The following is a 23,210-nucleotide window of genomic DNA, read 5'->3' on the forward strand; positions in this document are numbered from 1 at the left end:
ACTATGGTTTTCTATGAGATGGAAAAGTAATCGAAAATTATTGGAATTAGGGAATGCTTAACAAACAGAGGCCTAGGGAAAGGAAAATCAGGAAGGAAGAATATATAGTAAGGTAAGGAGCACAAAATTCAACCTAGGCTAAATATTTATTGAAAGAGTTAATTACCTAATGATTAGGCAAAGGTTATCGCTTAATCAGTAGAGGTAAGGAGATTATGGTTACCATTGGAGTAATCAAATTGACAAGAGTTAATGAGTTTTGCCAAAAAAGGCATCTCTAAAAAACATATTAACATTCGTGGATATTTGTAAATACACACGCATACTTCAAAATCCGTTAAATAGTTGTCTAGACAATATGCTCATATATGACTACTATCGATGTTCATGGATATCCATCATCTTTTCTAATAAGGTTAATAGCACAAAGTTATTATCAACACGAATGTATAAACTAATTAAACTTGTGCCTCGTTGTTAGGTTAGAGATTACTGACTGCAATTATCATTTGCGATCGTCGTATAGATATCGAATAAATCTAAATGATGCAATCTTAAATAATTTTATTTCTCAAATGCTTGGAAGAAAAAGAAAAGAAAATAAGAAGGGAGAAAAGATAACCATTCAAAATAAAAAAGACAAAAGATCCAAAACTATCAACATTATATTTTAAAAAATAGCATACATTGTAAATGATCTAACTGTCCATATCTAATTAACTGATATATAAGCAAAATTGAGGATAAGTAAATTTAAGGATAATCTTGTCAAAATAACCAAACTAGAACTAGACTTCATTTTTTTTAAGTAGAAGAAGATAAAATGAAATATATTAAACCGAAAAACCACACCCGTGCAAGGAGATCTAGGCTAGGGTTCCAGATATTTTACAAACTTAATACATAATAAAACCAACACCACCACCGACTATAAAGCAATACAACACTCTAGCAAGGTAGGTTAGTCCATCAGTGATGAAAATTGAAAATTAAGTTTTTGGTTTTTGGTTTTAACCATAAAAAAGACAAGAGTTTCACTCTATCAACGAGCTGTTATAACGACTATTATTTTCACATAAAAATAAGGCTATTTATTTCCTTCAAAAGAAGCCAAACAGTTGTCATCCAAACCAAATTAAGCGTGGATCGGATTTTCCTACAATCTCCTACTAAAGTTGAAAATTGAGTAAAATGATAATATATATATATATATATATATATATATATATATATATATATATGGTAATTTCTACAATACACTCAACAAAATTGAGTGTACCGGTACACCTATATATTAAATTAATAGTTTAATGAGTTATTTTTTAAAAAAATATATATTTTCTATCAGTTATAATTATAATAATTATATTTTATTTCACAAAAGTGTCCGCAAATCAAAATTCAATTTTTTAAATTTTTATTACTCATAATATAGTGAATATTGATTATTTTTTCGATAAAATTTTTTAAAAAAATTGTATGATTCTTAAAAAGAATGAAATGATGTTTTTTCTTATGAAATAATATTTTCTAAAATATAAAAGTCAACAAATATCTCTTTATTACATAAAAATTATCATTAACTTATTGATTTATGAAATAGATGTACCTGTACATCTTAATTTAAGGGTGTACCGTAGAAACTCCCTATATATACATATGTGTAATACGTTCGCTGATGAAATATCAATCTAGTGTCGTACATGCGACCAAATACTTTCAAAAATTGTGCATCCCACAAATATATGATCAACACTTTCGTCCTTACTGTAAAGGATCATTTTCCTTCAAAAATAATATTTCACTATTTTATTCATTCAATAACAAGGACGTTATTTTGATGATTAGAGAATTTGATGAGAATTGGTAGTTATTGCAAAAATAATATTATTTTTGAATGAATAAGTTAAGTTGAGACTAGTATTTTTCTTAGATTTTTTTCAAACTAAGCGCAAAATATGAGTAGGGGACTAATTAATCACAAAAGGGGTCAAAATCGTACAAAATAAATTAGGGAGAAATTAAAAGCATAGTTTTGAAAACCGGACCGGTCGGTCGAACCGGTCTGACCGTGAATCGGATGGGTAACCAGTTCGGTAGACATATTGGATCGGTCATGCATTTAAACCGATGAGAACCGGAAAAATTCGGTTAAAACCGGCGAACCGGCGGTTTAATAAGCTGACCGGTATTTTTAATGAACAATTGTTTTATATATCAAAAAATTGAAAATTGGTGCAGCTGGGGATCAAACAGGCGCGCATGCATTCACTAAGACACTAAGAACCACTGCACCACTTTTGTTTGTTGTGATAAAATATTAATTCATATTGATTATATATTAATTCAAAAGGCCATATTGATTTTTCCATTCACATGTGAACTTGTATTGTCTTTTTTTTTTTTTGCATAATTTGTATTTTCGTCATTTTTTTTGAATAACTTGTATTTTGTCTTTCTTAAAAAAAAAAAAACATGTATTCTCTTTTTATTTTTTATTCTATCTTCATAATATATTATACAAGTAAACGTTTCTATTTTTTTAAAGGGAACCAAGCAATCTTTTTTATTTTAAGGAACCAAGTTCACTGTTATCATTTAAATATTATTGTCCGACATCTCAAATATTTTAATAAACATTTTTTTTACAATATTTTTTTTGAAAGAATAGTTTTATTTTACTATATTTATTTGAATATGTATTACTCTCTTCGTCCATATATTTAAACACCCATTTGATTTTATTTTTGTCCTTAAATGCAAACCTTTTTTAAATTACAACACTCATTAATTATTTTAGTTTCTAAAGTGACCGAGTCACTGATTCAATCCGAGTTAATCCGGTTAAATAACTATATAAATTTAATCTAAGGACCGAGTTATCTAACCGAGTCATCTGAGTGGTTCCGATTCAGTCATGCGGTTCGACCAATGACTCAGTGGTTCGACCATTGACCCATTGACCCAGTACCCCCGCCGAGTCGATGACCGAGCCGAGTTTTAAAACTATGATTAAAAGGGCTAAAAGTGCAATTAAGCAACAAAAAAAAATAGTAGAAGAAAGAACAACGCTCCTTTTTATTACCCTATTTTCCATCTTTCTTCAGGAAAAAAAAATTACCCTATTTTCCATCTATTTAGGTTCGGGTTCAAATACAAAGTGCCCAATATACGCTTCTTACCCTTCTTTTGCTTTTCTCTGACCAATTGCAGTCTGCAAAATGGTGCTAGGTAGTGAGGGCGCAGTTTATTCTCAATCACTCAATGAAAAACAACAATTAACCGAAACCCTAACGTCGCCGTCACTTCCTACTCTTCCTTTCGATCTCATTCCAGAAATTCTAAGTAGGCTACCCGTGAAATTCCTCTTGCAGTTCCGATGTGTTTGCAAGTCGTTGAATTCTCTAATCTCTGATCACAAATTCGCCAACAAACACATTCGCGTCTCAACCACGACCCTTGTCCACACCTTGACCTACTCGACTCCATTTTCACGAACATAACCACTAGCCATACCACGCAACTCGAATTTCCTTCCAACGATTCCGTAAACTTCATTGGATCTTGCAATGGTATCCTCTGTCTTGCCGACTTTAAAATAGGTTTAATTCGATTGTGGAACCCTTCCGTTAGAAAATTCAAGGACTTGCCCCCTCTTGAAAAGCCACAAACTTTTTGTCAAACTATGATGCATGGCTTTGGCCATGATCCTAATACTGATCATTACAAGGTGGTGGTTATTTTACGTGCACGTGATAGTAGTGGTAATTTATTTCACAAAAATGTGTACGAACCTAATGTGAAGGTTCATACTTTGGGCACAAATTTCTGGAGAAGTATTCAATAGTTGCCTTATGATTCTTTGCGTTTTCAACAATCCGGAAAATATGTGAGTGGCACAATTAATTGGGTGGTTTCTAAATATTTGTGTGGGAAAGGTCCGTGTTTTATTGTTTCTCTTAATTTGAGGACCGAGTCTTACCAAGAAGTTTTGCTGCCTGATTTTGGAGTGGTAGATACATATTCTTTGCATTTGGGTGTGTTGCGAAATTGTTTGTGCATGGTTTCTGGTGATGATGTTTGGGTTATGACAGAATATGCAAATAAAGAGTCATGGACTAAACTGTTCACTATTTCTTACATACGCGATCCTTGTGCATATTGTGTTTTTATCAAGGCAATACATACTTTTGAAGATGGCCAAATGCTGCTGAAGTTTATAGGGGATGTGAAAAAGTTGATTATTTACATTTCTATAAATGGAACTTCAAAGCCTATTGAGTTTGAAAACGCTTCTGAAGTCTGCGTTGAGAGTTTGATATCACCTTGTCTGTAATGCAAAGATTTAGATGTGGTGCTATGTCACCTGAGCATATATTTAATTAGAACCTATATGCTAATTGCTTTTATTACTGGTGCCTTCATGAATCGTTGTTAATTAATTGCCATTTGAACTACAGCTTAAGAAATTACAGTTATTTTCATTTATTTGTTTGATAGAGGTTTTTCGATTTCTTATCATGCATGTCAGTTTGTATATTTCTTAATTATGCACTAATTAGATTGTTTGAGGTAAGATTTTCAAACACCAGAAATAGGACTTAGACGTTATTATAGGTCAAGTCATTAGCACGTTTATTGAAATATCCGCTTTGAGCTGCGCGAATTTCAAATGTTATGATCCCCCGGTTCTGTGAAGGTTAGGAAAGCAAAATAGTCACTCGGAGTTAAGTATGCCAGGTACGTTCTTTTTGCATGTCTTTTGAGACATTTTCTGCATAAGTTTTGCTCTCCTTTCTGATATGAATATGTTTTAGACCTTAACATGGTATGTTGGAAAGGTTTTGGAATGTCGGAGTGTTAATGTTGATTGAATATTTCCATATCCGAGTTGAATCAGAAATTTAAAATACCGAGTTTTTATTGTTCGAGTTTTCAAGTTAAACACCATGGCGATATGATACAGTATTCAAAACATGTTCATTAGATTGAGTTGTATGTTCTGCTATTGTCAAGTCCCCTAGAGTTTAAGTCTATAAGAACTACTGTATTATAAATAAGTGCTAGAAATAGGTCAATTAGTTATTGACTTGTAACTATTAACTACTTCACTTGAACTTCTATTAAACTTGGAAACAGTAGCCACAACATGTTGTATTTAAAAGTTCATGGAGTCTAGTTGTATTATTAGATAAACAAAAACATTTCAGGTGTTCATGTCATATTGCATCAATGTCTAATGTTGTATTCACATCTAATTAAGGAATACCAAATCTGATTTTGGTCTGTTTCATGGCAGTTTTGCTTAAATGTGCAGTTTTTTATTATGTGTGCAATTTTTATTATATGTGTTTTACGAAGTCGGAAAGGGAGGGTCATTTGGTTATTTAGATAAAGTATTGTTAAGGAGAGACCAAGCTCTCGAATTCTTGGAAGGGAAACACCCAAGACTCTTAAATTTCTCGGAGAATCGACATAATTGAGTTATAATGTGTATGTGTCATTGTTCTATTGATCATGTTTTGTCTTTTGCTTAAAACAATTTAAGCATAAATATTGGAAACAGTCTCTTATGTAAAACAGGGTAAGGCTGTGTACAATACACCAAATGGTGGGACCCCTTCCCGGACCCTGCATATACGGGAGCTCTAGTGCACTGGATTGCCCTTTTATTTGTATGATCTTTGTTCATAATTCCCTACGTTGAGTACCAGTTTCTATCATATTAATACCGTCTTCGTGGCATCACCTTCCGTCATATTAAGAACAATGGTATTCATACTTTGTTGATGGCACCACAGTTCTATCATATTCATATCTATGCTGTTTGGTACCAGCACAACATTGGAATTAAAGAACTTATGACTCCTTTTCCTGATCTTTAAAGTAATGAATACTCCCTCAGTCTCATTATAAGTGTCTCATTTAAGTTGTATGCAGTTCTTGTGAAAACAATTTTAATGATGTTGAAAAAGAATAAAATGGTCTTAGACAACTTAGTAATCACAAAAGAAAAGTAAAGAGTTCTTTAAAGTAAGACAGACAATTTTTTTCCTACACCAAGCCTTAGTTTTATAGCATTAGAGCACCTCCAATGGTGATCTTTACAAATGGTTATTTTATGGGTCCCCATTGTGACACATCATTTTGAAATAACTCATTTATTTTTCACTCCAATGGTGAACTCTAAACAATTCATATTGGGTCCCACAACTTTACCTCATATATTAATATTATATTCATGTTTAATTTTATTACAACTTAAAATATTATTTTAATTATTTTAAATTAATATCAATATGAAATTAATTTAAAATAAAATAGAACTTAAATTTTTATTACAATAGTTAAAAATTAATATTAAATTCACAACTTGCATAATTAAAAACGATAAAAATAAATAACATTACATGATTAATAAAATTTAAACTTCGTTGTGCTCATGTCCAAAGCATTTCCAAATATGCTCCATTAAATCTGCTTGAAGTTGTCGATGAACTTGTCTTTCACGAATATTTGCTCTCCTTTGTAGTCTTGTTGCAAGATTAGGATGAGGACCGTTAGATGTTTCAGTTGCTGAGACGTCATTGTTCACATTATCATAAGAGTAATCAAAATCACCTCCATATGTATGTCGTTCGTCTTCAACAATCATGTTAAGTAATATGATGCATGCATAAATTATATGCTTGAGAGTTTCCATATGCCAAACACGTGCTGGGCCACGAATAATTGCAAATCGAGATTGGAGCACACCAAACGCCCGTTCCACATCTTTTCTTGCCGATTCTTGATGTTTAGCAAATAGTTTTATTTTTTTCTCCTTGCGGCGTTGGAATGGTCTTAACAAATGTAGCCCACTCAGGATATATACCATTTGCTAGATATAGTACCCCATATGATATGGAGTTCTATTAACTGTATATTGCACTGTCGGTGCTTGTCCTTCCAAAATATCATTAAACACATTAGATTGGTTTAACACATTAATGTCATTGTTTGAACCTGCAATACCAAAAAGTGCATGCCAAATCCACAAGTCTTGTGATGCCATTGCTTCAAGCATGATCGTTGGTTTACCATGGTCGCCTCGGCAAAATTGGCCTTTCCAAGCAACCGGACAATTTTTCCATTCCCAATGCATACAATCAATAGAACCTAATATACTTGGAAAGTTGCGTGCCTCACCCGTTTGTAATAAGTGATCAACATCATTGTTGTTTGGCCTTCTTAGATACTCCGCCCCAAATACCTCATTCACGCCTCTTGCAAATCTGTCTAAGCACTCAACTGTCGTGCTTTCTCCAATTCGAACATATTTGTCTACAATGTCGGCAGGAGACCCATATACCAACATACAAATAGCAGCAGTGCATTTCTGCAATGGTGAAAGACCCATTTTACCAGTTGCATCGGCCCTCATTTGGAAATACTCATCATGATGTCCAAGAGTAGTTACAATTCGAAGAAACACATGCTTATGCATTCAGAACCTTCGTCCAAATTGAGCATCTGTGTATACTGGATTTTCATAGAAGTAGTCATTTACCAATCGACTATGTCCTTCCTCACGGCTTCGATCAATTACTTTTCTTCTTCGCTTGAGCCTAGTAGAACTTTCTGATTGTTGTTCACTCTAGAGCATTGACATCAACAACTCCTCATGTTGTCCATGAACTCTTCTTCTATCAACTCCCAAAAAAGATTATTAAGATCTTCTGAACTATTTGGATCCATTTGAGTGAAAGAAGATTGAGAGAAGAGTTATAGAAGATTATATGGTGGAGTTTGTCGGTGGTGACAAAAATTGAGAATTTTGAGAAATAGGGTGTTGGTGATTTTGCATAAAATGCAATAAAGGTTATTGGTAATTAAACTGATTAGGATCCATTTGACATAAACAAAAATAAATTTGAAGTGAAGAGATAAATAATTGAATAAAATGTATTATCAAATGAAGACCAAAGAAATGAAGTTGTGAAGTTAAAACTATAAGAGAATAATTGTGGGTAAAAATAAGAGCAAATAGATGAAATATTGAAATTGTGATGAAAAAATTGAATGTAATTTTTCTAAATGAACACAATTTATAGTTACAGGAATTTCAAACTAACAAAAAAAAAAAGAACATGTAAAAATCAATGATGCATTGATGTCTGTCATTTATTCAAAACGGTAACAATATTTATTATTGTTTATTCAAAGTAACCGTTGCTTTCTGAAACAACGGTGATGCCAGCCTGTCGGACTCCAAGGAAAAGTTTTGGCAAAATAACCATTTTTATACTTACATGATGGCGGACGTAACTCAAATATCAACCGCTGGAGCTGCTCTTATGAGTCACATGTGTAAACTTTTACAATCTTGTTAGACAAGTTATTTGTCTAACGCATAGTCACATAATTCTTTTGACAAGATGTGAACTGCAAATTGGTTTGCATATAAGTTTGTGTAAGGCTAAGCATTAAATTTGAACCCACCAACATCCCGAAATATCTGAATCACCTGTGGATTTATTGGACGGATTAGTTTTTGTGATCATTATGTCTTTATTTTATCATGTGTTGATATATTTTTTATATGAACATTTATAGTATATATTGTCAGTCCACTAATCAAAATTCTGGAATTCGTCCCTCGCTACACCTCCAAAGATTAGCAAATTATCTTGTCTATTACTAATATATCTATATGAATGTTGTATATTTTTTAGGTATGTTGACTTTGAGTCATTGGTATCAAATCAGTGATTCTTCGAAGAGGGTGATGTACAGGTGGACACTTTGAAAATTAAGTAAAATGTGCCAATTATGCGAGATATTTTGGATTGAAAAGTGTGTACTCTACAAAAAAAATATGAATTAGCCATTATAAAGTGAGGAATTATGGTTTCGAGTCCTTGAACTCTTATTTGAACATATGTCCTTAGTGCACAACTTTGAGCATATTATGGCAAGCTAGCCTTGAATTCGGATTGAACTGTTCAAATTAGTTTACACGACCCTGGCTCAATCGATTTAGGGCAAGTCCATCGCATGGTCCATTCATGCATTGCGCAAGGAGGGCTGACCTGGACTGCAAAGGAAATGACCCTTGGCCTAGTTCGAAACTTTATTGATCATTATTAATTTAATATAACTAATTTTAATATATATTGTAGCTTTTTAGCTCTATCAAATAAGGGATTTTTCGTTTATTAGCACTTTTACAATGAAGTTCTGACTAATCTTGTTTTTTTGTCAAGTAGCTTAGTGGTTAGAGAAATTCACCTTAAAGATGAATAATTTAGGTGTTCGGGATTCGAACCCCGACCCCTGCATATATTATGCATTATCCCTTACCAAATGAGCTAAGCTTATGGGGACTCCGATTAATCTTGTTATTATCAACTCACACCCACCTAACCAAAAAAACAGGTTGGTTGAAACACTTTTATTTAATTTTTTTTCTCACATGCATGCGTACTATTTGTTCATCTGTATCTGTCACAATCATTTTTGTTTTATGTTATAAGGTTAATAATCAGTGTCAATAAAAGTTGGTTCTTTTCAATTGAACCACCAAAAATGACATTAGAATAAATGCATGAAACTTCAAAGTGGTAGATGAGTCAGCATAAATAGTAGAGACAAGACAACCCTTCCTTTCAATTACTTGCTAGTGCAAATTCATGATCTATAACACCCAATGTGGTTTCTCTAGAATAAGCATCTTGTGTGAGGTGAATACAATGTTTAACAAAATTGAATGTGAAATGACATGTCTTATTATAAGTAGAGTAAGCATCTTGTGTATTAATGCACATGGAATAAGAAAAATAGAGCATATATTGGGAAATGTATTCTTCAATTGAGAAAAAAAAAATTTCTCAATTAACTATTTCAATTGACCATATCTGAACTCACTTTCCTTTGTCATTGGTACACACTTATTCAATTTTGGTAGTTTTACATTCAAGGGAATTGAACTCTTGATAGTGAAGTTACATGTTGATAGTTGAACAAGAAAATGCCAACTACTAAAAAAGAATGGTAGACTTTCAAGCTGTGAAATGCTGAATATAATTATGCCTATGGTAAAGAAAGAAAGAAAAAAAAGTAGAGGGGTCCACACAAACCCATGAATTGAGCAATTTCTTTAAAAACCACTTCTCTCAACTTAATTAACGATCATTTTTTTTTCTTGGCTATGGATAGAAACAAAGCTGCCCTCTATAAAAGTATCATAAATACAAGAAAGATATGTTTCCAATACAAGAAATAGTGATAGCTCAACTCACTGGCCCATTTAAGCAAAAACTATCCCCTTAAGTATGTCATAAACAAAATTATAAAAAAAAACTCTTCAAAAAAGCTAACAAAAATAAAATTAAATGTAATATAGGGTTTTTAACAAGTTAATGTAATATAATCAATTCAATAAGTTTTATTTATTTTTTAACTATTTAGGAGAGGAAAATAGAGATTGATGCTTGACGTACGTGTTCAAAAGAATGTTTGAAAGTCCTTGTAAACTTAGCTCAGTTGGTTTGAACAATACATAATATATGCAAGGTTCAGAATTCAAACTTTGACTATAAAAAAAAAAGTTTTAAATATACGATTGTATTCTACGTGATGAAAGAGTGATATCCAAAAGATTCTCATGTATAATGTGAGAATTAATAAAAAATCGAAGTGTTGAGATCACTCACGACCTACAATGTTGAACATATAGAAAAGAGAAAAGGATGTATAAAGAAAGTAGATTGCAAGTGAAGATGCAAACAAGTTGCCCTAAAAAGAGGGGCAAGCACAAACACGCATGATTTTCCCTAATACCCACTAAAGTAGTTAATCAGATTGTAGTTATTTTGTGACCACTAGCCTGTCTTTTCTTTTTCCTAACTTTCATGATTTTTTTTTCTTTTAATTTCATCATGTTTGTGGATATGCAACTAAAGTAGGAGGAATATGGTTGGAGTATACGTGAGCTTTGATGGAGCAATAGAATTGGAAGGAAAAGATAAATAGCTTTGAGGAGGTGGCATGGCATCAATATTTGCTACTTTCATCTAGTCGTCCTCCTCTAAGAATAAAATCTATCCCCTTAAGTATGTCATAAACAAAATTATAAAAAAATTTGTAACTTTGTTTTTTTTTGTCTGTAACCTTCCTACTAGGTGAAAGGGGTTGTGGAAACTCAGAGTTTGACCGAAGGTAAATAAAGTCTGAAAAAGAATTGTTTCATTCAGGAATTAAATTCAGATTCTTCCAGATAATTCGTCTTTCGGTTGAACTCATTTACCATTTGAGTTCAATTGTTTGGTTTGTAACATTATTTTGTTATGATATGCATGTTAATAATATCTTAATCATTTAATTTGTACACACGATTGATGTTACATCGTAGATCGACCAAGTTGAGTTTTCATCAATTAGACGAAAATAAAGTTAACTATGGTAAGACTTTGCTTGCTACCCAAGTTAATTATGGTTTTGATCAACAAGATTATACCATTCATCTAATTGGATGAATACTCAATTTAAAACTTTATTTTAGTCAAATTACTTGTTCATTAGATCTATAATCATCTTACTTTGACTATTACACTAATCAAATTAATTAAAATAAGATTTTTCATGCTCACCAACCTAACTATAATTAGATAACCTTTTGGTCCTCAAAGGTTTGACATTTCTTCCAATTGAATTAAAACTTAATTTAAAATTTTATCTTTGTCAAATTACTTGTTAATTGGGTTTATAATCATCCTTTTTCAATATTACACTAATCAAATGAACTTTAGCAAGACTTTGCTAGCTAACCAAGTTAATTATGGTTTTGGTAAACAAATGTTAGACCTTTCGTCTAATAGGATGGAAACTCAATTTAAAACTTTACTTTAGTCATGTTACTTGTTCATTACTCCCGGTCACATTTATAAGCAACTTTTGCTTTTTTAGATTCATTAAACAATTGATGTATCTGGAATGTACTATAGTCTTGATACATCACTTATTTAATGAATATGAAAAGGTAAAAGTTGCTTATAAATGTGACCGGAGGGAGTAGGTCTATAATCATTATACTTTGACTATTTTACTAATCGAATTAACTATAGTAATATTTTTCATAGTTACCAAGCTAACTATGATTAAATAACCATTTGGTCATCAAAGGATTGACATTTCTTCCAATTGGATAAAAACTCATTTTAAAACTTCATTTTAGTCAATGTACTTGTTAATTGGGTCTATAATCATCTTTTTTTTTTTTTATATTACACTAATAAAATGAACTATAGTAAGACTTTTCTTGCTAACCAAGTTAAATATGATTTTGATCAACAAAGATTAGACCTTTCGTCTGATTCTATGAAAACTTAACTTAAATCTTTATTATTGTCAAGGTACTTGTTTATTACATCTATGATCATCCTTCTTTGACTATTACATTAATCAAATGAACTATAACAAAACTTTGATTACTAACCAAGGTTTGATATTTCTTCCAATTGGATGAAAACTCAATTTAAAATATTCGTTTAGTCAAGTTACTTGTTAATTAGGTATGTACTCATCCTTTTTTGATATTACACAAATCAAATTAACAATAGTAAGACTTTGTTTGGTTACCAGGTTAACTATGGTTTTAGTCATCAAAGGTTTGACATTTCATCTAATTGGAAGAAACTAAATTTAAAACTTTATATTAGTTAACTTACTTTGTTCATTAGGTCTATAATCAACTTACTTTTATTATTACATTAATTAAATGAATTTGTAGTAGGACTTTTCTTACTAACCAAGCTAACTATGGATAGATAAACCTTTGGTAATCAAAGATTTGACTTTTCTATCAAAATTATGGAAGACAAAGAACCCTTGAAGGATGAATTCAATAGGACGAGGTTTCTTTGAATTCACTTTTGCCTCGATGGAAGACCTAAGAATTGTTTAGGCGAAGGGCACTCTTAATGGACTAAGGATTTCAACACATGTCTCAAAGGCAGACCCATGCACAATTTTAAATTAGACCATTGGAGATACCTCAGGAGTATTGGGGTGAACATACTCTCTTGGAGATCGCTGGTGGAATAGGTACGCTATAGATACTGCCACACAAAATCGAGTGCTCGGTAATTATGCTCGCATTTTGGTTGATATTGATTTTTCTCGCTGTATACTTGATGGAATAATGGTTGAAAGAGACGACTTCACTTTTAAATTGGAAGTGGTTTACGAATGGCTCTCAGATTTAATTGTCAGATTATTGCTCATGATGTTACAGATTATCGATGGTTGCACCCTAAGAAGGTTGTTGAAAAGGTATACCGTGGTAAAACACTAGTGCACCCACCGAAACAACTGATCCATAAGTGTGTGGAAAGGGGAATACAAATAGTATTGGACAACATCCATCGTCCCCCTCAGATTTCTCATATTAACCAGCCTCCCTAGGCCATCATCTCTTTTCATTTTACTATTTCCAATGTTACAAATTAAATTGTTGATACAACTACATTGGTTGAACAACATGAAATGAGCACACCTTTTATACAAATACATATTTGGCAACACAACAGGTATATAATAAATTTGATACTTAGATTCAGCAGGTTGGTGATGCTCATGTAACATCATTGAACAGAGAGACAACTCCAACCATGTGTCCGGCACTATAAAATGATCTTAATTTAATTAGGCATTTGTTGGTTAAGGAGACAGACGATGCTAACGTCCCGTTTACTATTTATTTAACATAGAAACAAAAAAATGAGCTTAAGAAGACCACTTATAACACTCGTATTAAGGGTAAACTCAAGGATGGTTGAATGATATCATTTTCATTTTGGGTTGTTTCTCATCCTTTCTTTTATTTTTTATTTATTTTTCAAGCTTTTAGCTTTCTTTTATTTTAAGGGCTTTGGTTTGTCCCCTCTCTTGTACATAATTTTTCATTTTTTTAATAAAATTTTCAAAATGGCTATCAGAGGATAGAGGTTTATTGAAGGTGCCAACACGGTCGGAATGTCTAAGTTTCACCTTGGTGTTACAAGTTACAACCTTTTTTGTTACAAAAATACAATAAAAAAATAAAAATCCAAATTTTTTAATGTAATTAGTGGAAAAATCAACACTTTTGAATCAGAGCCTGTTTGTTATAATTTTTTTTAAAAAGAAATTTTTTTTTAATAAATAATCACCTTTTAAAAGTAGGGTCTTGTTAATGAATGTCTCCGGAGCACTCTTTAAACATGCTAAATAAAATAATTATTCTTTTAAAATTTAAAAGTTTTTAATTTCCAATGAGCTTAACCAATGCTCAAAAGACATTAGTTAACATTTCTCTTAAAAATATTATATTTGTTTGTTACAATTTTTAAAAATATATCTTTTTAAAAAAAAAATCTCTATAAAATAATTTATGGTAAATTCACTTTTATTTTAATTCATACCAAACCAAGCCAAACTGTTCTACCAATACCAACAAGTTTTGTGTAGACCTTCCCTCAAAAAAAAAAAAAAAAAAGTTTTGTGTAGACCAACCAATACCAATCTGCCACGTGGCTAATTAAATTTCAAGGCACAATCCAACGTTTTTCCACACAAAGAAAGACCATTTAGACTCAACTAATTTCTTGAATCAAAAAAGGAAGCAAAAGGAAACAGCCAAAAAAAGGTTCTCATCTCGCACGTGCTGTCCCTACGTCATTGTGGGCCCTCATTATTCTTCTTTCTCATCCTTACACCAAAGTGTAAAAAAAAGTGAATATTTTGGCCTAGAAAAACTGTGCAATGTCACATTGCAGAAACAAGAAAGTGGATCTGATTTGGATTTTAAAGTGCCAACATCGCACCCTTAGTCGGCAGGTATACGTGGCAATTACCCTACTTGTCAATTATTGAAAATCTCAACCATTAATTTTTACTCTGTAGTTTGAACTTATAATTTATAGTTTCTTACTTTTTCTTTCAATTTTATCTTTATTATTTCATTTAAATTCTATTTTTTTATTATAATTTTTATAATAAGTTACGTAATAAAGACTACTATTTCTTTATTCCAATTTTTGTATATATATCAGCTGATCTTTTTTTTTGTTTTGAAAAAATATATACCTTCGTTTTTTTTTACAAAACAAAATACTATTACTCTATTAGTGTTACTTTTATTTTTTTGAGGTAAGTATTTTTTTAAAGAAAAATTAGTTTATAAAATTACAAATACTTAAATATTAATTGATATAATTTTTATCATGAATTAAGAATACCCTTTATGTCATTTTACATTTATCAGCTAGTTGAACCGCTATTTTTACCAAACACTTCAGTTAGCTTATCAGCTAAAAGATATCCGCTATTTTTACCAAACAGAGCCTAACATAAGTAAAATTGACTTTTTAGGTTCATTCATTTAATGATGTATGGGATCCATGAACCACATACATCATTAAATGAATGAACCTAAAATTAAATTTTGCTTATATTAAAATACAGAGGGAGTACCATTTTATTTAATTATGTATTTAGTTTGTATTTTCTTTACATGAAAATTAATTTAATTTGTATACAATGATAGTTGTAAAACTACTATATATATTATGTTATATTCTCTCAAAATATATATGCGCGTGCATCCAATCATGTTATGTTACGTAATTTTTTTCTTTTTTAGGAAATGTTACCTAAATATCTTAAGATGTATTTTAAAACAAATCTAAAAAATTGAAAAAATATATAAAAAAAAGTAAAGATTCCGTCAAAAAAAATATATAAAAAAAAGTAAAGACATAACGGGCAATTTGATTGAACGAATGTATAGAAATATTCTTAGGCAAGCCGTTGTTATGGCCGAAGTCCAAATTGGAACAACTTCCATATATTTGTTTGTCCACGCTTAAAGAATTAATTTTTTTTTCTTCGTTTTTTCTAATTCTAATTTTTAAAACAAGTTTTTTATCATTAATTTTTTTACTATCAAATATTGTAATTGTTAAAAATAACAAAATCTTATCAAATTTGTTGAAAGTTTCTTTATCTAAAGAAAAATATACCCCTTCCCCCTCCTTAATTATAAATACCATTTAAAAAAAATCATGTATCTAAATATAAAATTCCATAAAAAAAAAAAAAAAATCATGTATCATAAGTTTTTTTTAACAACTTCCATACAAATTAATTGGTACATTTATTATTTTTTTCCTAAACATACCTCTAATTAATATTAAGTCAAATTAAATACGTATATAAATAAAAGGAAATTTAATAATATTCATACATAAATTTAGTTCTCCGTTTTTTTTTTTTAAGAAAATTTTAGTAACATGGAAGATTAGAATGATCATATTCTTGACAATGGTTAACGTATATTTATTGGTGGTTGGGTACTAGCTCTTTTTTCGTTTTCTTTCATTCGTTTTGTAAGTATGTGTTAACTTTTGAGTTTTAAGAGCGGATCTTGTCTTGTGCTAAGTAAAACACTTTCTTGTTGGTAATATTAGGCATGACAATGGGGTGGGGTGGGGATGAGTTTTGCCTTCCCCATCCCCATCCCCTACTCCCATATACTTACCCGTTACCTTACACATATCCAACAGGGATGAGAAATTGAATCTCATCTCCGTCCCCAGTGGGTTCGGGTATTCTCACCTCATCCCCGTCCCCGTAGTGAACCAATTTTTTTTAATAAAAAAAAGTTTTTTTTTTAAGCTTCAATGGTAACGTTGCAATGCATTATCCAAAAATTTGCACCTGTTCTAACATTTCCTTACCGCATAATTCGGTTGTTCCTTTAATTATCAATGAATGTTCTTATATCATGACAATTATCAAACCAAATAACATGGTATATCATTATCAACCCCCTTAACAAAAACAAAAATATGACCTTTCTACATTCGGGTAGGGTTTGAGTATGGGTTCGGGGTGGATACATATATCCCCGTTACCCGTCCTGTACCCGTATTTTGAAATCGAGGAAAACTCAAACCCATACCCAAACCCAGTCAAATCGGGGTTGGTTTGGGTGGGTATCCATGGGCATGAGTTTTGTTGCCATGCCTAGGTAATATACTCCATCCGGTCCTTTTTATTAGAAACAAAATTGAGAATTTTTTTGGTCTTTTTTATAAGAAATATTGACCAAGTTTCAAGTATGTTTGAAGTTAAATTTCATTTGTACCCTTATTTATTACAAGAGAGAATATTAAAAGTAAGTAAATTGGTGGAATAAAGAGTAATTAATTTAGGGGTGTTAATAGAATTTTCTTAAATATAGAGGTGTATTAATTGAAGATTACTATTTTCAATGTATTTCCTTGATCTTGATGTTTTATGTCTTTTGTTTTTTTTTTTTTTTTTGAACAATAAAAAATAGGATTATATTAACAACAAGAGTCTCAATAGCACAAGACGTGCCACCAAGACTACTTCAGAATTCTGTAGAACAACAAAACCAAGCTAGCCAATACCCAGACATTGTAACGGGTTTGACCACCAACTAAAAGTACCAAACAAAAAAGAAGCTTTTCTAGCTTTCAACCAACCTAAAGACAAATATTTTACTTTATCAAGCAACCTGGGCAAAGGAGTAATAGCATCATTGAAACACATATTGTTACATTCAGTCCATAAGACCCAGGCACAAAGAAGCCAAATAAGCTGGAAAAAGGACTGTGTAGCCTTATTTCCACCTGTTGTGTGAACAAACTGAACAAAGTGGTCAGACAAAACATTAGTGTCCACTCCAACAAAACCAATCCAATTACGAACCAACAGCCAAAGTAAAGCAAAGTACGAACAAGAAAGAAACTAATGTTGCGTCGATTCCAAAGCACCGCAACAAGAGACACACAAACCAGTTTCTGATGGAATTACACCTCTTTTGTTTCTTGTATAAAGAACCGGAGAGTATTTAATTTTAACTAAAAAATATTATTACTATAAAAAATAAACATATTAACTACACATTCAATTTTTTTCAATATGAGTAAAATTAGTCAAGTTTTCTATAATAAAGGATGAAGAGAGTATTTAACGCTATTTCTTTTTTGCAGTGGCTATTTATCGTTACTTGACAGCTAAGGATGGGTTTTAATTCCATTAATCTTCCCAATACTGACTGATTTAACTTTTGAAAAACATGACCATATCAATTAAATATACTCCTTATTAATTAATTATTTTCGAAAAATGTGCAAGTTACTGAAAATACCGCTGAAAACATGCTATAGTCTATAATTATGACAGGTACATAGAAATCTAGAAGGATTGAAACTTATCAATCCATTAATAGACAAAATCTTACAATAAGTAAGTAGCAAAAAATTTCACTCTCTCTCTCTCCACACACGCGTAATATTTAAATTTAGAATATTTTTTATTTTGATTTTGATTTTGATATAGTATTAAATTAAAAACCTTACCATATATAACCTTGACACCTCATTTGCATGCTTTTGATTCATTGTTTTCTAACGCTCATTTATTCATTCCCCAAATTTTCTCTCTTCGTATATCTTTTTTCCTTAACCATAACCTTCACCACAAAATAAATACTACTACACCTTAGCTTAGAATCATAAGAGAAAAAACTTAGTGAAGAAAAACAAACCCTTGTGAAACATGACCCAATAGGTATAGTACAATCTTCATAAAATTATTTGTTTGTTATGATTTTTTAACCTAAACCATGTTTTTTTTTTTTTTTTGTATTGTTTATGTTTTTAATTGATTTGTTATGATTTTGCAGAGACATGATGATGATGAACACGACCGACACAAATTTTACAAACATGTACAACAACTACAGCTACTCATCACTGTTACCACTTTCCGGCACAACCACCGTGTCGGAAAATCTCATTCCGTCGCAATCTCCGTCGAACAACCCTTTCATAACCGATTACATCCGTCAAAAAATAACCACCGTGAAACCAGACACAATCTTCGCTTACAACAACAACGTTGTATCGTTCCCACAAAAACGTTCTAGAGATTCTATTAATAACAATAACTACCCTTTCATCAGTGAAGATTTCTCTCAATACATCCACCATCAAAACACCGACATCGACAACTTCATTTCTCAACACGTAAATTTCTTACCTTATTCTCCTAAATTCTTGTTTTTTTATTTAGGCTTAATTGTACCTTTGACCTCTATCTTTTCAAAAGTTGCGATTTTAGCTTTCTAACTAATTAAAATACAAAACAACCTCATATGTATTGTATCTTTGATAGTATTGGCTCCCAAAGTGGAAAGATAGGGGGCCAAAAGTGGCATTGGGGGCCAAAACTGCCTAAGATCCAACACATATAAGGGGTTGTTTTGTATTTTAATTAGTTAAGAGGCCAAAATCGCAACTTTTGGAAAGATAGTAGGTCAAAAGTGCAATTATGCCTTTTATTTATTTATTAAAAAAAAACTAATTTTTTTTATTTTTTGTTTGCATGTGTGTTTTTTTAGACGGAGAAGTTTAGAGTGGAATTAGAAGAGAAAAGAAAGAGAGAAACAATGATGATAATGGAAGCAATAGAAAACGAAGTGATGAAGAAAATGAAAGCAAAAGAAGAAGAAATCCAAAAGATTGAAAGAATGAACATGATTCTTGAAGAAAAAGTGAAAACACTATGCATGGAGAATCAAATCTGGAGAGAGTTAGCACAAAACAATGAAGCAACCGCAAATGCCCTCAGAAACAATCTCCAACAAATACTCATGCAACAAATGGAAAACAACAACAACGGCGGTGAATACAGCGATGGCGGAGATTTTGCCGGTGCCGCCGCGGCGGGGGAGGATGCTGAGTCATGTTGCAGTAATGATGAATATTCCGGGTGGCGTAAGGTAGCAATGACGGTGCAGGATAAGGATGAAGGTACTAGTAATGGTAGAGTGATGAATAATAGATTATGCAGAAATTGTGGGGAAGGTGAATCTAGTGTTTTGATCATGCCTTGTAGACATTTATGTTTGTGTTCAATGTGTGGAGCTATGGTTCTTACTTGTCCTATTTGTGATTCTGTTAAATCTGCTACTCTTAATGTTAATCTTGATTAGCTATGCTAATCTTGATTAACTATGCAGTCATAGGAATAGGAATTAGGAGATCGTAGTTTTTTTTGTTTTTTTTTTTTTTGGATATAATGGTAGTTTTATTTTGGTGGTTAGGTTTTTTTTTGGTACAATATTATGGTTGGTTTTATTTTAATATACAATGGTTTAAGTTTATCCAATATTATGGTTGCATATATAATTTTTTTTTTTTTTTGGTTCATTATATACCTTTCTTTTATTTTTTGGTATATATAATGTTGCACAACATCTTATAATCTTTATTCTATGTTTTCATGAGTACACAATTTACACGAGTAACATATTTCCAAATTTTAGTTAGTTATAACATCCATTTCGAATTAGTTTGTGCATTTGTGGAACTTATTAATTTCTGGGTTCAATTTTTCTCAATTTCACTTTTAAATATTAGTATGTGCAATGTGCATTTGTGGAACTTGTTTATCTCTCTGGGTTTAGTTCTTTCTGATTACACTTTTTTTTTTTTTTGTCTTTTTTCCTTTTCCATTATGATATCATTGTTTTACATTATTTCCAAATTAAATAAATTTTTAAAGTTGTATTCCATCCATCATGTAATATGTCAAAAGTGATATTTTGAGTCTTCAAAATTAGATATTTGAGCAATAAATCACACACAAAACGTGCCTATGATTTTAATTTTTGCATTAAACACGTTAATTTTTTCTTTATAATCCAAGTTTAACTTTTCTAGATATGTAAAAAAATTTACATTCCATAAATAAATAAAAAGTCCAATATACTACAATTTAATTTAGTTAATTCACCGTGACGTGCTATGAAAAATAAGTTGATTCTGATTTGGATATGTGACAAATATAAAAGGAGTAAAAGGTTAAAAAAAGGTATGTGGGGTCCACACTACCAATCCGACAGCTCGGAGTAGTGACCTCAAATAAATTCAGCGGATCTCGAGTACGAAACACGCGCGTAAAGAAGCGCGTAAGAGAAAGCGAAAGAGCGTGAGGCAAAATCTGACACGTAGAACGCGCGCAAATGTCGCTGTTTATGAAGAGGGCCTGCAACGCCCATTTTCTCTGTTTTCTGCGTTTTGCACAAAACGACACCAAAATAAGTTGTTGTGTGAAGTGTAGTGTACCCTGACAAAAAAGGACATTGATTTTTATTGTAGAAAGATGCAGTTTTGCTTGGGAATTTGTAAAAGCTATAATAATTATGGTTGCAGAATATTGCCGATTGCGTGCAGAAAACGACGGCGTTTTCTTGATCCCTGTTTATAGGGACAACACAAGTTGCGGTAAAATACTGTAATTTACTGGGGTGTGGGTTGTACGGTACTGAATCTACTATTCAATGAATACTGTATTTAGGTTTTTTTTTTTTTTTTTTATTAATTTTTGTGGGAAATGGACTCCAGTGCACTTTTATAGCAATGGAATATATCCGGTCGGTGTCCAATCCTACCGGATATATTGTTATCAAAAGATCAACGTTTACCTTATCTCAAGGCTACGTGTCTGAAAGAATACATCGGTTTTAAATTGGTTTAATAACAGTTTTAACCCTTTAATTTTACAAAACCGCCTTCTAAGTTTTGCATTTATGGCACAGTTTTGGTTCCCAATGCCAATTTTGACTCGGTCTATGCTGACGTGGCACCCTAAGTGAGGTGCCACGTGTTATTTATTTTTTTGAGTTAATAGTGCTTTACCTCCTTGTAATATAAGACATTTCCGGTTTTTCCTGTAAAATTTTCTTTTTGGATTCCGTCCTTGTAATTTGAAGTTTTTTGGTTTTGGACCTTCATGAATTTTGGCGGTACAAAATCGATGATATCGAAGGGGGTAAACCGAAATTTTCTCAAATTAACAGGGAGGATAAACCGAAATTTGCTCAAATTATAGGGGGCAAAATTTTTCATGAAGATCTAAAACCAAACAATCTTCAAATTACAATGACGGAATCCAAAAAAAATATTTTGCAGGGGACAATCAGAAATGACCTACTCCATCCGTTCCAAATTATAAGCAAAAAACTCTCATTTTCTTTGTCCCAAAATATAAGCAAAAAATACCAATTTTTATGTTATTTCAAAAAAAATCATCTTTTCTAAAGTAATATTAAATGCAAATTGCATTCAATTTGTTCTACTTTCTATTCTATCAATAATCATTAACCAATAAGAATTGTTTTTACATCTTTCCATGAAACTTATTTCAATAAAAACACAAAAAATTATACTTCAAACTACTATGTTTTTGTTTTCTTAATAACTGTGAATTTGTGTTTTTTGCTTATAAATTGGGATGAGGGGAGTATATTACATGGGAATAAAGCATTATTAACCCCTTTTTTTTTTCTTCCCAAAAATTGGTCTTGGGGCCAAAACTGCTACAGTTGCAAACTTAAGGAGCGGTTTTGTAGTTTTTTTTAGGGGGCCAAAATCGCAACTTCGTGAAAGTTAGGGGGCGAAAACTGCTATTAAGCCTTTTAAATTTTAATGCACCGCATCGCATACGAGCACGACCTGGCACTAGGATCACGTTACACGTGTCATCTAACCGTTCTTAATCATACACCTCAAAAATAGAGGTTCATCTTAGAACCCTAGCCTAAAAAGATTTAGTTACACATGATAACGAAAGATAAATTACAAAAGAAATAAAACATATCTTAGAGAAACTTGGAGTGAGGAGAGAAACTCGTCATTTGAAACTCATGGTATTTGCCTTCCTCTTGAACCGCTTCGTTCTGAATAAGAAATAATAAATGAAGAGAACGTTATTATAGGGAGTGTTTCCACCTGAACTTGGGCTAAAATATTGGGCTCTTTATACAAAAAGTCACAAAACAGCGCATTGGCCCGCAAGGAACAGGCGCCTAGAACCATGCGCCAAGCGCATGTGTATGGTGTTTCAGGCGCCAAACGCCTACACCCATGCGCTAGACACCTCCTCATGTGCCTTGGCACACGGAACTGTGTCATGCGTATGTGTACCAATTTACATTCAATCAGTGCAATTTATGTTTATTCATTTAAATTCCTTTGCAATTTACTTGTTCTTTTTAAGCAATTTACTTCGACGAATTTAACCCTTGTTAAATTCCCTTGTTAAATTCGACAATTATCTTTATCTTTTACATAATAATATCAAGAACATTTATC

At 31.7% G+C, this 23,210-nt stretch overlaps 4 protein-coding genes across 4 annotated transcripts; 2 read left to right on the forward strand and 2 right to left on the reverse strand.

Moving 5' to 3' along the window:
- The first annotated feature begins 3,685 nt into the window (after positions 1-3,685).
- LOC11409822 (F-box/kelch-repeat protein At3g06240) lies at positions 3,686-4,336 on the forward strand. Its single transcript, XM_024772948.1, has 2 exons — positions 3,686-3,836; positions 3,939-4,336. Exons 1-2 carry the CDS (start codon positions 3,686-3,688, stop codon positions 4,334-4,336), a joined length of 549 nt encoding a protein of 182 aa, XP_024628716.1.
- A 2,088-nt stretch (positions 4,337-6,424) lies between these two features.
- On the reverse strand, positions 6,425-6,877 carry LOC112417355 (uncharacterized). The gene has a single exon (XM_024772949.1). It carries the CDS (start codon positions 6,875-6,877, stop codon positions 6,425-6,427), a length of 453 nt encoding a protein of 150 aa, XP_024628717.1.
- A 3-nt stretch (positions 6,878-6,880) lies between these two features.
- Positions 6,881-7,486, reverse strand: LOC112417356 (uncharacterized). Its single transcript, XM_024772950.1, has one exon. It carries the CDS (start codon positions 7,484-7,486, stop codon positions 6,881-6,883), a length of 606 nt encoding a protein of 201 aa, XP_024628718.1.
- A 10,955-nt stretch (positions 7,487-18,441) lies between these two features.
- Positions 18,442-20,157, forward strand: LOC120577745 (probable BOI-related E3 ubiquitin-protein ligase 3). Its single transcript, XM_039829655.1, has 3 exons — positions 18,442-18,621; positions 18,737-19,079; positions 19,454-20,157. The coding sequence occupies exons 2-3, from the start codon at positions 18,741-18,743 to the stop codon at positions 20,045-20,047; spliced, it is 933 nt and encodes a 310-aa protein (XP_039685589.1). The 5' UTR covers positions 18,442-18,621; positions 18,737-18,740; the 3' UTR covers positions 20,048-20,157.
- Positions 20,158-23,210: the final 3,053 nt, after the last annotated feature.

This window comes from Medicago truncatula, chromosome 8 (genome assembly GCF_003473485.1).
Source record: "Medicago truncatula cultivar Jemalong A17 chromosome 8, MtrunA17r5.0-ANR, whole genome shotgun sequence".
NCBI lineage: Eukaryota > Viridiplantae > Streptophyta > Magnoliopsida > Fabales > Fabaceae > Medicago > Medicago truncatula.